This window comes from Bemisia tabaci, chromosome 2 (assembly GCF_918797505.1).
Source record: "Bemisia tabaci chromosome 2, PGI_BMITA_v3".
Taxonomy (NCBI): Eukaryota; Metazoa; Arthropoda; class Insecta; order Hemiptera; family Aleyrodidae; genus Bemisia; species Bemisia tabaci.
Window position 1 is genome coordinate 21,567,637 of NC_092794.1, and position 14,558 is coordinate 21,582,194.

A 14,558-nucleotide genomic window follows, 5' to 3' on the forward strand; every position below is an offset into this window, starting at 1 on the left:
GGTAACATTGTCTTTTCTCCATTCAAACCTATGGACAAATATCGATTCTTGGAGGGGCCAAGTGCTCCAACAAGGATCGATTATTTAGCATAGCTTTCAATGGAGGCAATCCGGTGTTGCTAAATTCCTGGATCCGCCTCTGCGTTTAACATGGCACGTTGAAGTTTAAGAATGGTTCCGTTGTTTTTCTCGTAAAATTTTATTTGAACAGTATCCCTTGAAATTAATAATGTGAAGAAATTAACATGAAAATGTGTAGTTTTGGTCGAAAATTGTATGCCCGGCCTCTCTCAATAGACCGCTCCACTGAGCGTCGATACCACCGCGGGATATTCATTTTATAGAATGAGTGTAAGTGACCAATCACTGGAAAAAGGAGCACAATAACTTAAAATCAAGTCAGTGACAAAAAAGGGTTGAGGGGAGTATTTTGAAAATATTTAGCGACGGAAAACGTCAGAAAACATTGAAGGTAACCGAAGTACTTCGCGGCATGGTTTGCGTCAAGAAAGTACAATTTAAAAAAAATTGGTAAATTTGAAAAATTCGTAAATTTAAAAAAAGTAATTTTGACAAGAATTTATCTAAACCTCATTAGTAATTTTTTAAAAAAGTAATTTTGAGAAGAATCAATCTAAACCTCTGATCTATCATCAGTGCATAAAATGTGCGAATTTGAATAAACTTGTACTCATTATATTTACAATAAATGCACTAAATCTCTCACAACTCATTTTTTACATGACAGGGAGCGTTGTTCGTCGAAATTTCAAAATCTGTTCGGACTCAACGTGACAGAATTTGGCCTCCAAGAAATTTCATATCCGTATATATGTAAAATAAGGTCCCTGTTCCGTGGACGGTTTCGTACACATACAAGTGTGTTATAATAAGTACAGGTATAGATGGATTGACATACATCACATTTTGAGTCAAGCTTACATGGCTCTACCCAGGCATACATGAAAACTGGTTTTGAAAACTTAAATATGTTGCTAAAACTGCAAAAATTCAAATGCCTACTTTTTACACTTTATAGCACAGTACCATATTAATTCTATTATGTACAATGGTTTTGGAGTGCACGGAAAAAAACTCACGACAAACATATCGTTGGCATCCAGGCTTTCCTGATCAATTTCACGTATGGCAACAATTAAAACATCATAAAAAAGAAGTAATCACAATCAAGGAAAAAATAAATGGAAAGTTACAGCCGCGATTCATCTAGGCCCTTCTCCTGTACCGACGCCGAATGCCGAACCGCTGAGCATACCGATAATTCTTGGTAAAGACGTATATAGGTGTGTGTTAGTGAGTGTATACCATACCCGTTTTTTCGACGTGAAACAACTCCATTATCACAGAAATTTATTTTTATATTTTAGGAACAAGGATCAACCTAAATCATTGCCGTGGAAGTCACTCTCTCATTGTAAAAATTATTTTTAATTGGAAAGGGTGAAAGGTCAATATTTTAGTGATTGGAGTTATTTGACGTCACTTCCCTCCACTTTTTTAGCTTAAAACTGGTAAAATATAATCGTATAAGACTCCTCATCAATCAACCTTTCCACGGTTAAAATATAATCTTCGCAGGAGCTGTGGACAACATTTATGGAACCAAAGAATACCTAAATGGCAATAATGATGAGCTCCGAAGATCCAAACATCCTCGACAATTTTTTTAGGCACAATCATTCTCATACACTTAAGGCAATTTTAAGGTCATTTTACCTCCAGAAAATCCAGAAGAATGTCTGAAATTTCGGCCTTAGACACGTTAATCTTGAATGTTTTGCTAGAAAATTGAAATCGACTGCAGCTTGGAGCTCTGCTGAGTCGATTGAAAACAAATTTTTCAGGGAAATGTCTAGAGGGCTCTAAGGATCATCCAAAGATTTCAGCTTGCACGCTCACTGAAAAAAAAGTTACGGGCTATATAGACATACCGTCCGTTCCGGGCTCAGAGGCCGAACCTTCCGGGTGCCAGAGCCGTAGCTTCGATTGCTTCGTATGCTACGTCCGAGACTTTCGGCCTCTGTGCCCGGAACGCGGACGGTATGTCTATTTCGCCCGTAAGTACGGTTTCCACGCTGCCGTGCTAAGGAAGAACGCCGTATGAACATTTGAGAGTTGCCAAATTTCCCTTTATGAAATGTTTATTTTTGAGGAAAGCTATGAATACTTTTCCTCGGAATTTTCAGGAACTTTAGGTGAAATCGCGAACAAAATGATCTAAAAAATTGGAGAAAAAAAATTTACAAATTTTACCAAAAATTCGTGATTTACCAAAGGAAATTTGACAACGCCTGAAGCTCATACGGCGTTCTTCCTTAGCACGGCAGCAAGGGCACAGTATTTTTTCCAGTGTACTAATGCGGTTTAAATGATTCTCTACACTATCACCTCCTTCCGAGTCTGGTACTATAACTCGGAACCAGCGGTCTACCGAGGAGATTATGATTGGGCTCACAGACAGTTCCCCTGACGGCGCGACTCACATCAACAACAGTCAAGAAGTAATTTGGTCCGACCGGGTCGAGTCTCCCATAGAGATACTGATGGAGCCGATTAGCCATGATGTAGAGCTTCCTCGGGTTACCGTCTTGGTCCACATCAGTGAAATCCAGCTTCATGTCGTTGGCGAAGGAGAGGGAGTCGTTGCTGACTGCCAGAAGACCCTGCGAGTACTGACTGTGTTTGTAGGATCGGGAGTTCCAGCACCCGATGGCTTTCAACGAGGGCATATTGTAGAAGAGAACGCCGTTGTTGTCCATGGCCGAGCCGCTGGCGTGATGCCGGCGCCGCCGCCGCGGGGTCACCGACCGCCTCGAAGTCGTCCACGCTGTTGCGAGCCGCCGGCTCCGTGTTGATCTTGGAGACGGGGACGCGGAACTCCCGGTTGGAGCTCAGCGCGTGGAAGTACAGGTACCGATCCTCGGACTCGGGGTCCACGGGTGACAAAGTGAGCGAGAAGATCCCGTCCACCCACTGCCACCGGATGTTGTCCATCCGGTAGTCGGAGAGGAGGGGGTCGGGGTAGAAGTAGGCGTGCCCGATCCGCCAGCTCCGGTTCTCCTCCAGGCTGTAGACGATGAGCCCGTAGCGGAAGACGTCGGCGACGAAGGCGGTGGCGCTGTTGCAGTCGTCGCGCACGTCGACGACCACGTGCGAGAGGAGGGAGCCGTCGAAGACCTGGCTGGAGGGGAACGTGTACTTGTGGAGGAGTTGGTCCGTGGCCAGGTCGAAGATGAGGAGCTTCGGCGGGCACGGCTGGCCCTGGTTCGTCGCGATGTCTATGCTGCCGGAGTCGAGGACCCAGAGTCGTCCGCAAGGGTCAGTCGCCACCCGGAAGGCCGAGATGATCTTCTCGCAGTGGGACGTGGAGTCGACGTCGTACCACGACCAGTCCGGGTAGGGCCTCAGCACCGGCGAGTGGGAGGTATCGGCCTTGTCGATTGTGGTCAGCGACACCGGGATTCCGTTGCGCCACATGGGGAGGGTCACGAATATCCGGTCCTCCCAGATCTCCAGACCCAAGGGGAGGATGTTGCGCGGGATGTAGTTACCCGAGTTGATGGCCTCATCCCTGTCTTCCTCCGAGGGGAATTCGATCTCCATCCGGTTCCATGCGTGCTTCGCCCAGAAGTACTCGCCGATGGGAGGTCGCGTGTCCTCCAGAGGGTACTCTATCGTGTAAGGAGGAGTGAGGGTGGGTTTTACCTTTGGCGGTTTGCTCGGGGTCGGTTTCGTTGATTCCGGGGCCAGCGATGAGCTCAGCATCCAGACGGTCATTAACCAGGGCAAAACCAGATCTGGAAAAAGAAAATGTCGAAATCTTTACAAAATAGGAAGTTGTTAAGTTATAGGAATCTTAATTTCTTTAGTACATTTCCAAACACGCATATTTAAATGGACAGTCGGACACTTTTATTCAAAACAGGGTAATGTACATTGGAAGATTGAAGGAAGAGCCTACTTGTTTCAGAGATACATGGGATTTTAGGATTGGAGTTTGGAAGTAGGTTCACGGCTGATTTTCGGCCTAGGGCCCGCCCCTAGGCTGGGGGCCACCATGAACGGAGGAAGAAGTGGTGAAAAAAAATAAAAGTAAAAAAATGACTCTGTTTGGAGCAGACAGCGAATTTTCCGCTAGCTCCGATTTATGTAGATTTTATTGCGCAACGCTGAAAGAGGTATATCTGCGTTGAAAATAAATTTTGACGAGGTTTTTCGCCTAAAATCACATTTTTCCCGTGAGTATCATTTACTAGGGGGCCCTGCCCCCTGACCGCTACGCGGCCCAACCCCCGGGAGGTCGCCTCGCGCCCTCAGGCCCGCTTCGCGGGCCCTATACGCATATGTATAGGCAAAAATGTTCTTCCATTTTAATACACCATTTTGTGTTTGAGCTGCATCGATTTCAGGGGTCATTTGCTGACCCCACACGATTAAATCGAAGTACCAAAAGATTGATGTTCGATGCTCATGAGGCGAGGGCGATAGGACTAAAACGCCTTCATTTTTAGGATACGCAACGTAGGTATCCGTGGAGCACGTATATATCGTCCCGTGTTTTGTAAATTATTGTGTTTTTCAGCCTTGTCCCCGCCTGTTCCTGTCTTATTTATCTGTGTTCAGCAAAAAGGAACCAAGCCACACCAACTATTGCCAAATTTAACCGAGCAATTTTAATTTTTTACCGGAGAACGTTCGTGCGGATTCCTTAGAGAATTTTTAGGAATTTCCTTCGTGCTATGCAGAAAATTCATTTGACGATAGCGGATGTGGCTTTGGTTGCCTTCTGTTTAACGTGGCCTAAATGATACTTACGAGAAAAGTGTGATTCTAGGCAAAAATTCTCGTCAAAAGTTTGGACCTTATTCCAAAAGTAATACAAATTAAACATTTTTATCACGCTGTTTCCATCTCGTTTGCTTACATTGGGCTCTAGGGGCTCCATGCACCATGCTCCTTCCAAAGTATCACAAGGGCCATTTGTGCCATTATGTTGCTGAACTTCTCAAACTCGTTTCATTTTTACGGAAAAACAAATACGCAGAGTCTGAAAGTTGTACCATATTCATTTCGTCATCAAGATTAATCCTTGAAATGTTCATATAATCATGTGCAAAAGTTGAGAGAAAAATCAAAATAGTACTGAGATGCCCGGCAACATAGCGTCTAGGCATAAATGACCCTTGTGATACTAGAGGGTGTCAACGCATGCAACTTCTTGGAGGCCCATACATACGGCCTGTCCGGAGACGGCGGCGGCCGAAAAATATCATAATTTTTCTGTGCTAAAATATTTAAAATGACCATCCCAGTAAACGGATACTCAATTCTTCGGCGCACAAAAGCAAGTAGGAGCTAATTCCCAAGTGTCCCTCTCTGCTGCTCCCATGCTAAGAAAAAACGCCGTATGAACCTTTAGGCGTTGTCAAATTTCCTGTAATATGATCCGAATTTATTGGGGGAAATTGTAAATAATTTTCTTCCAATTTTTGAGACTATTTTGTACGCAATTTGATCTATAACATCTGAAAATTTTGAGAAAAGATATACATATATTTCGTCAAAAATACATGTTTTATCTGGGGAAATTTGGCAACTCTGGAATGCTCATACGGCGTTCTTCCTTAGCTCGGCAGAGCTGGGCTGGCTCATTGTGCGGTTGTGCGACTCTCACCACCTAGGACCTAGGGTAACCTCGAACTCCTGTGCTTGGCTCCCAGAGGAGCGATAAGCAAAGCAGTAAGCACTGGAGTTCGAGGTTACCCTATCACCACCCTATCATGGCTATCAAAAGTCAAAAGTCAAAGTCTCTTATAGACTGATTTTATGATTATTTGCTACATACCATTCGAAGTTCATTGAATGAAGAGATAGTGCATCCAATGATAGACTATGGTGTCACGTATCATTCCTATAACGCTGAATTTTAATTTTTATGAGGTATCAAGCGAAAGAAAAAAAAAGGAAGAAAGAAAGAAATAATGGGAGGGAGGTGTACTGTACATCCTTGGCTGTGTAACATACATTCCGCTCTTTCTTGTATCTTTGCATTGCTCATAAAGCATTTTAAATGTCCCTAACTCTTGGTGAAGAATAAATTCATGCCCTTTTGTACCTCATCCGTAATGCCTTATAAGTTGAATCTAACGCAAAGACTAATTCTTCATAAAAATTTACTCAGCACCGAAATTGAACTACAGACTAGCCCTCGTCTCCTTTTTAAAGAAAGAATATTTTGCTGATAACCTCCAATTACTTTGCACTTAAGATATCCACAATTCCACATGTCCCCACGATACCTATTTAATTGCCCATATCAGAATCACCGAGGTCATTTTTGGATTCAGCGCTAAAATTTACAAAGAAATCAATTATTATAGAAACATTTCAAATGCGGACTCCAACGTTACCACTCCTATAAAAATATGCCCAAAAAATAACGTTATTTTTGTGGGGTCAAGTTGACTCAAATCCGGCTTTAAATGTTCTCTCTTCGACTTCTCGACCTCCCATGGTTTTTAAAAAAAATTATGTGACCACAGTCGGTCTGAGAAAGAAAAGATATTTATTGTCTTGTTTTACAATAATTACTGCGGAAAACTTGATAAAACCAATATTGCGATTTTGCAATACAAATTTGCCCCGGGTCGCCATCCAACCATTTACCGATCGGGCCCGATTTTTTTCTGTACACTAACAACTGTCTACAATTTTTGTCACTTGAACGTCTTGTCGTTTTGGGAGAGAGGAATTCGTGCGTTTTAAGCCTTTGAAAATGATTTATTCAGTAGTAAGTACCTTTATTGGCTGCTTCAGTTTCTGGTAGAACATTTACGTGGGCACCCTCATATCCATAATGCCTCCAGTTGTAGTCAGGGGGCCAGACGTAGGACTGGGCGTTACTGATGGCCATTTTTCCACAATTATTCGGCGATTTGACTGATCACGTATTTTCACCGTTCGATGCAGACGCTCTTAAAAGAGCCTAACACTTCGAAGACAAACTCGCTTTTAAAGCTTTCAAATGTTTCATCGGTTGCTCTTTAAAAAATCCGAAAACTTCCGCCGGGTCATTCTATATTCACACAGGAATCACCGCGATCAAGCCGGTTTCATACGAATATCCTCATTTTATTTTATTTCATACCACAAGTCTCCTTTGAAATCAGTTACAATATACTTATAACATCAACACGAACTATTTTTCGACGCGACACACACACTCACAGCGCAAAACCACGTAACCGGATCGAAATGGCTCGGAGACTTTAACGCACGTGTTGTTCGTAAACTAATTTTCTTTCACGCTTCCGAATGCGGATAATTTGGAAAACGGGCAGGAGAGGAACCTAAGAACAGATCGAAATGGCTCGGAGACTGTAACGCACGTGTTGTTCGTAAACTAATTTTCTTTCGCACTTCCGAACGCTGATAATTTGGAAAACGGGCAGGAGAGGAACCAAAGAAAATTCTATTAGTTGTGTACAACGCTTTCAACCCTCGAGGTGGTCGCAGGATCCACAGGGAAAAGTTTGACGTCACGTGCTTTCCGCGGGAAGCTGAGGGCGCGAGCGATATGGCCCGCACGCGCGAGGAGGCGGCGGACGACGGCAACGGAACCTGTTTGTCGGAGAAAACGCGCGGTTGCGAGTTGCGGGTTGCGGCTGGCGCTGCTCGGCCAAGACTGGAGCATGAATGAAGCGCCGGAGCACTGGAACTAATTGCTGCAGCCACTAAGATCTCCGACCTGTTGGCGATGGTTGCCGTTGCCTCGGCCAGGCACCGGCCGTCCGTCATGTCATGTCTGTCTGGGAGCCATGGAAAAACGCTGCATGACCATCCGGACGTTGCCAAATTCCCGCTGATGAAATGCAAATCTTTGAATCTTTCGGAGAGCCTCATTGAAAATTGGACGTATTTCTGTCAAACGGAACTAAGCGCCATAGGGGGAGGAAGGTAGAGGGGGGCTTGAATTGGCGGCGGAAACGGGCGTCCTGCTCGTTCCGTCCTATACTCGCAATGCTTTTCCATGGCGCTTAGTTCCGTTTGACAGAACGCGCCATCCGGGATTCTAAATTCCTCAAAAGGAACTAAAATTGGCGCTTAGTTCCGTTTGACAGAAATACGTCCAATTTGTCAGAGACAAGAGATCCTCCACTGGCCTCTTGGCGACAGGTGGAAGCTTTTACTTTCGGGGATTCAACGATTTCTCATGGGCAATTATACAAGGGAGCAACAGTCATCACTCTTTTTTTCGGCTGTTGACCTATCTCCATGGATGGTGGATGATGAGCTTCGGGTGACGTCATGAGCCAAACAACTTTCCCAAACTTCGGTTTGTTTGAGAAACGGAACTGCCAACACGTTGTTAACCATCAACTAAGTAGGTAGGTCAAAAGATAAATGTTGAAGGCCCAAAAGTAAGAGCTTCCAAAATTGCCAAGATACTATTGGAGGGTCTCTTGTCTCTGAAATTCATCTAGTGTAATTGAAATGTTTAGAGAAAAATGTCCCTGACTTCTCAAAAAAGTTATTTTAATTGTTTTTTTCTCACTTACCCAAAAAAAATGAATATCTTATCCGGGGAGAGAACCTGCAAAAAATGGCATTTTTGAGCTTTCATTCGAGAACCCAGGGATTTTGTTCAAACATAGCCTTAACGATACCTTATGACGAGAAAATCCGCTTGTAAAAGTATTCGTGTAAGTTCAAAGCTCGTTTTGGTAACACAGCGTTGCAAAGTTTATGTTTTTATCATTGAAAAGTGCTATTATTTTGAAGTTTCTCGGTTGGAAAAACTACTTCAGTCAATCTCTTTTGTTTTTTGAGACCAGGTAACATCAACTGATGTTTTTTACATCTGAAGAACTTCAAAATATCAGCATTTTTCAATGCCGAAAAATTTACTTTTTCTCACGCAGTGTTGCCAAAACGAACTTCAAACTCAAGTTAAAACTTTCAGTGGAAGATTGTCTCATCATAAGATTCTGTTTAAGGTTCATTTGAACAAAATCTTGGAGTTTCCCCGACAAAAGGGCACTTTTTTTATCAAGTTCTTTGACAATATTCGTAAGTCCATCAGCGTTATTCCTCAACATAGCAAATGTCACGTCGCACAGTGGATCGAGTCAATTAGAGAGGGCGGACATGAAATTTTTGACTTAAACTGCAAATTTTGATGGGTGATTCCAGCAGAAAATTTCACGAACCAAACCAGTGGAACCTCAGACAGGACCTCAGGAACCTTATATAACCTCAAAGTTCTATATAAACGGAGTTATAAGCTTGTATAGTTTCCAAATTTTGTCTGACCTTTCTATTGACTTGATCCACTGTGCGTCGTGTCACGGGTGGAGGTCGGTGGCAAGTAGCCGAGTAGCGCCAGGCATGGCACGATAATTGGTCAGAGGAACTTTAGGTGTCACGTGACTCAAAATTCGGTCTCATCGATGCGATGAGTGGTTTCGTGGAAATCCGTGCAATTGAGACCGAAAGGAGACCTCAGAAACGTAATTGCTCTGATATTGTGGTTGACACTTCACCCCACATTGAGGATTAATAGGGGCTCTCATAGAACATCGTTATTTATTCGTGAAAATACGTGGAATTTTCCATAATTGACCGGACTTGATACGGCCAGCTATCTTGAAAAACGTGTGTGCATGACGCAGATCTGGGGCAATTATGGGTTCTCATGGAACGTCATTATTTGTGCGTAAAAATACGCGGAATTATCAGTTTTTCAACCTAACTTGAATTACCCAAAAATCCTAGAAAATTTGCTCAAGTGACTTACGTCCCTTTGCCCGGCTGCTGGTCTGACTCATAATTTTTGCATCTGAGATTTGTGTACATAAGATTGTAATGGAGGGTCCGACTACTACGTCACAACTCAGCTATTATTATCAATGGCGGATCCAGTAAAATGGCAACATTGTTTTTCTCAATTTAAACCTATGGAAATGTATTGAATCTTGGAGGGGCCAGGTGCTCCGAGAAGAATCGATTATTTAGCATAGGTTTAAACGGAGGGAATCCGGTGTTGCCAAATTGCTGGATCCGTTGCTGGCTATTTTCCTTCCCACGGTGCTTTTCTGCATAGGGCATACGTTCAAGCATGTCTCTTTTTACCATGAGTGAGAATTAAGACGTTTAATTGAACCAGACTGTAGTTTTTCGTTTGAGTTCACGTTTATTTCGCATTTCCTGTTAATTGGAAGAGAGAAAAGAGGATAAGAAGAAGAAGGACTAGATGGAAAATAAGAGGAGAAAAAGAGGGAGAAGAGACGATTATCGCAGTTATTCGCAAAAACAGTTTTATTTCTGTGTAATTTTCTAGCAGAACATTTACATGTGTGTGACTTGTCCGCGCGCGCCAGGTGAACGACACGTAAATGTTTTAAGTTTCAATTTCATCATCGAGAATTCGGACACCAACTGTGCCGCATTTTCCTTCTGCATCAAGCCGAATTCCGCGGTTAATTTAGATGTGTTTGATCGGGCACATTAGCATTCCGTAACCAGGGCAATGTAAGACAATCATAATAGGGCCTTCCGCCATATTTAAACGCATGTTGATGGCTAATATTTGGAGCGCGGGCATCTCGCAAACAACCGATCGGCATATGAGGGGGAAAATATCTAACGACAAAACATCTTTTCTGACTCGCGAAAATTCCAGTAAAATAATGGAATAATTTTTTTTAAAAATTAAAAACAAATACAATTTGTATGGCTGATCACTAATCACTGTGATTGCTGATGGTAGGCCTGCTAGTAAAATAATATAAACCACTTTAAATGTGAATATTTTTCAGCAAACCGTTATCCTAACTTGGAAATATTGAAGCGCTCAGCTTGATGGGCGAAGGTGGTCTGGAAAATAAAAGTGTATCCCAGGTTCCCCAACGTATATGAATCAGTTTTTCGTTGCAAATTTACGTTTTAAAGTGAAAAAAAGAGGAGGGTTAAAACTCGAGAATAATTTTAGAAATCAGGTACATCGATCTGATTGTCATAATTTCGTTAACTAGTAGTATTGATATGGAGAAATTCGAGTAGTGCAGGTGAGGGAGGGGAGTGTGGGAATACAAAAGTCAAAGGCATGCCAATTGGTGTGAGGAAATCTACGAGCGTTTAAAACTAGAATGAAAACGTACCATTGCTTTGAAAAAGCATTGTAATGATTTTAATAATATGCCAAGTCTGAATAGTGCCTCCAGTTGTAGTCATGTGGCCAGACGTAGCACTGGGTATTGCTGATGTCCATTTTCCCACAAATTAATGTCTGGTGATTTGACTGACCGTACTTTTACCGCGTACTTTTACCGTTTGATGCAGGAGCACTCAACTCTACAGGTTAACATCTTGAGGATAAACTCTCTTCAAAAGCTTAAAATATTTCAACAGATTGCCCTTTAAAAAATCCGAAAAATTTCGCCTGGTCATTCTAAGCCACACGGGCGTCTTTTCAATCAATCCAGTTTCATAAGAATATTCTCATTGTATTTATTTATTTATTTTTTTTTTTTTACCACAAGTGTCACTCAAAATCAGTTTTTATAAAATCAACACAAGGTAGAATCAATTGATTTTTGAAGCGACACACGATCTCACTAAGTAACACGAATATCCTTGAAACCGAATCAAATGGCTCGGGGACTTGAACGCTAGAAACGTCTTTTTTTCACACAATCTAATGCAGATCGTTTGCAAAACGGACAGGGGTAGAATCTAAACATAGGAAAAATTTGGCCATAAGTTTATTCTGAAGAAAAATGTCACTCTTATTTAGCACGTAGGCAAATTAGGGTGCTCACATTCCAGAGCAATCTGTTTTTGGCCTACTCCACGCAAATCTGGATTGCTTTGGACATTGTAAAAAAAAGTTTGATGTGGTAAGAAAAAATTTCAACTTTCGATTACCAATCCTATGCTTCTAATAATGTGGTAACATCGATTTTTGTAATTAGCATGCACTTATAAGTGCCTGATTCTGACTTGATTTTAAGGAATTTTCCAGTTAAATTCTGAGCCATGATCAGGTACATGATTTGGGTACCTCCGTGATATAATTCTTGGAGGGAGATTCCCGGATCGAGATCCGCTTCGACGCCTCGCTCGGTTTGGAATTATTTCGGAGAAAGAGTGAAAACGGTACCGCACTTGAGGACAAAAATCACTACAGTATTTTCATAGTAAAAGTGCAGCCTCTGTTATTCGGGGTGGAATGGCGTCTGAAAAACTCATGTCAGTCGTGTATTACTACCGGGTTAAGGAAAAACGCCGTATGAACATTAGATAGTTGCCAAATTTCCTCCGATAAAACATGTATTTTTGACGACATTCATGCACATTTTTCTTTGAAATTTTCACATTATTCAGATTAAATTGCGTGCAAAATTGTCTGAAAATTTTGGAAAATAATATTCACAATTCTCCCAGCAAATTCGGTTTTTATTGGAAGAAACTTGGCAACGTCTGAAGGCTCATACGGCGTTCTTCCTCAGAACGCTGAGGAAAAATGCCTTATGGACTTTTGAGAGTTGCCAAATTTCTCCGGATAAAACATGTCTTTTTTAGGAAAGTTATGCTTATTTTCCTTGGAATTTTCAGATATTTTAGATGCAATTGCGGGTAAAATTGCCTGAAAGCTTTATAAAAAAAATGTTAAAAATTTTCCTGGTAAATTCGTTATTTATCGAAGGAGATATGGCAACGTCTGAAGGCTCATACGGCGTTCTTCCTTTTAGCACGGCAGATTAGTTCAGTGGCGCGACGACGTTGATAGTCAGATGCTACTCAGCAAATTCTGTCAAGCGAGTAGCGGGACCAAACTCCAACCCTTCAAAGCCACTTTCCTCAGCTTATTGTGCATTCATACGAGTGTACAGGTAGGAATCCCCTAGCGCCTTTAGCGCCAGCTACTCTGTTGGTGGCAGTACTGACTTTTTGTTTCTGGACCGAGTCAATAGACCTGCAGCCAGTTGTTTTCAGAACGTAGTGCCGTTCTCTGTTATTCGGTATTCCCTTCATTAATCCTCAGAGCAGGCCAAGATCATGGCAAAAAATAACTGTATACAGTAGCGGGTGAGACGAAGAGTTAAACCCTGTAGAAGTGTCAACATACCCTCAAGGGTGACCCGCTACAGAGCTGTAAATTTATTTTAGACGTGTATTATGGACGTACTTCTGAAAAACGCAACTATGCGCATTATGATGTGAGCCCTGTCATGAATATATTCTGATGGGTCTCAAGGCTCATGTCTTAATGCACATGGTTCCATTTGGAAGAAATACGTCCAAATTATATCGTCGGTGTCGTCTTGTGTCGCTTGTTTAGTATTTTAAGTTTTTAAAGATTTTTTTGAACAAAACAATAAAAAAATAACATATTGATCGTTGAAAATCGTTCCCAGTTGTCTCGACGTTTTTACTTGCCCAAAAGCCTCTTTCACGGTTCCGGTAACTGTACTTAATTTTTGCTTGGGGTTGCCCGTCACCCACTGGCACCTCCGTAGAACCGCCTATGTACATCCTAATAAGAGCATTTTGGGGATCATCTGGAGAATGGACATGCTCTTTTTCAGATGAAACCCGTTTAATTGTATGTGATGTAACAACATTCTCTGAGGATGAGCGCTTACAATGTTCAACAGACGTGCGGAATCTTGTTCGATCGGTTTTAAATGAGGCCGGACATTAATGAGCACTGCCCGATACATCCATACTCTGCAAACAATGCTGTTCGATGATTATGTAATCGAAGAAAGTGCAAGTTTGCTCACCTCAGGCGGTGATGTAGGATGTGGGTAGAGCTCAAGTGCTCATTATACGCGTTACGTATCTTTCCCTGAAATTTTACGCACAACATGTTAAAACAAGTTGAAACCTTCTAAAATCAATAATTGAATCAGTGAGTTCGAAAACACTCCAACTTGGGTTTTTTTTCGATTTTCCTTTTTTTACGGTTTCGTAATAGTTATGGATAGAAGTATCTGCACGCAAAAGAAAATTTTGAAATTGCAATCAGAAGTGCTCGAAACAGCGACGGAAAAAGGGAAAAATCCAAGTATTTCATTGGAAGTACCAATTTTTGGCCATTTCAAGGGAAACGGGTGACCATCCGATTTTGCAGTTTTCTTTTCTTGGTTCAGTATACCTTGTACCAACAAGTGTTGTACAGATATTCAAGCGATATTCAGGTCGAAAAATATAAATTTTTCAGGGCAGACTATGAAAAATCAGTATCTGAAAGTCGGTGAGAACGAAAACACACCAACTCGGAAATTTTTAAACGCTTAATTCTCTGTCATCAAGTATGGTGTATCGATTTCAACTTGGTGATTTACAATGGCTCTAAGTACTTGTCCTTTGGCACCAAAAAGGTTTTTCTTAAACTAACTTCTTCGCCCGCTGCCCAGTTTTAGGTGTTTCCTGAACACTTTTTTTTCCGAGTTGGTGTGTTTTCGAACTCACTGATTCAATTGATAAGTTAGAGATTAGTGTTCAATACTCGGTTTACATTAGAATCGATT

The 14,558-nt window shown here is 42.0% G+C and overlaps 1 protein-coding gene across 1 annotated transcript; it reads right to left on the reverse strand.

Moving 5' to 3' along the window:
* Positions 1–2,375: 2,375 nt before the first annotated feature.
* Positions 2,376–7,211, reverse strand: LOC140223942 (dopaminechrome tautomerase-like). Its single transcript, XM_072296467.1, is given in 3 exon segments — positions 2,376–2,816; positions 2,818–3,818; positions 6,820–7,211. Coding segments are annotated over 3 exon segments (1,527 nt in total). The 5' UTR covers positions 6,935–7,211; the 3' UTR covers positions 2,376–2,405.
* Positions 7,212–14,558: the final 7,347 nt, after the last annotated feature.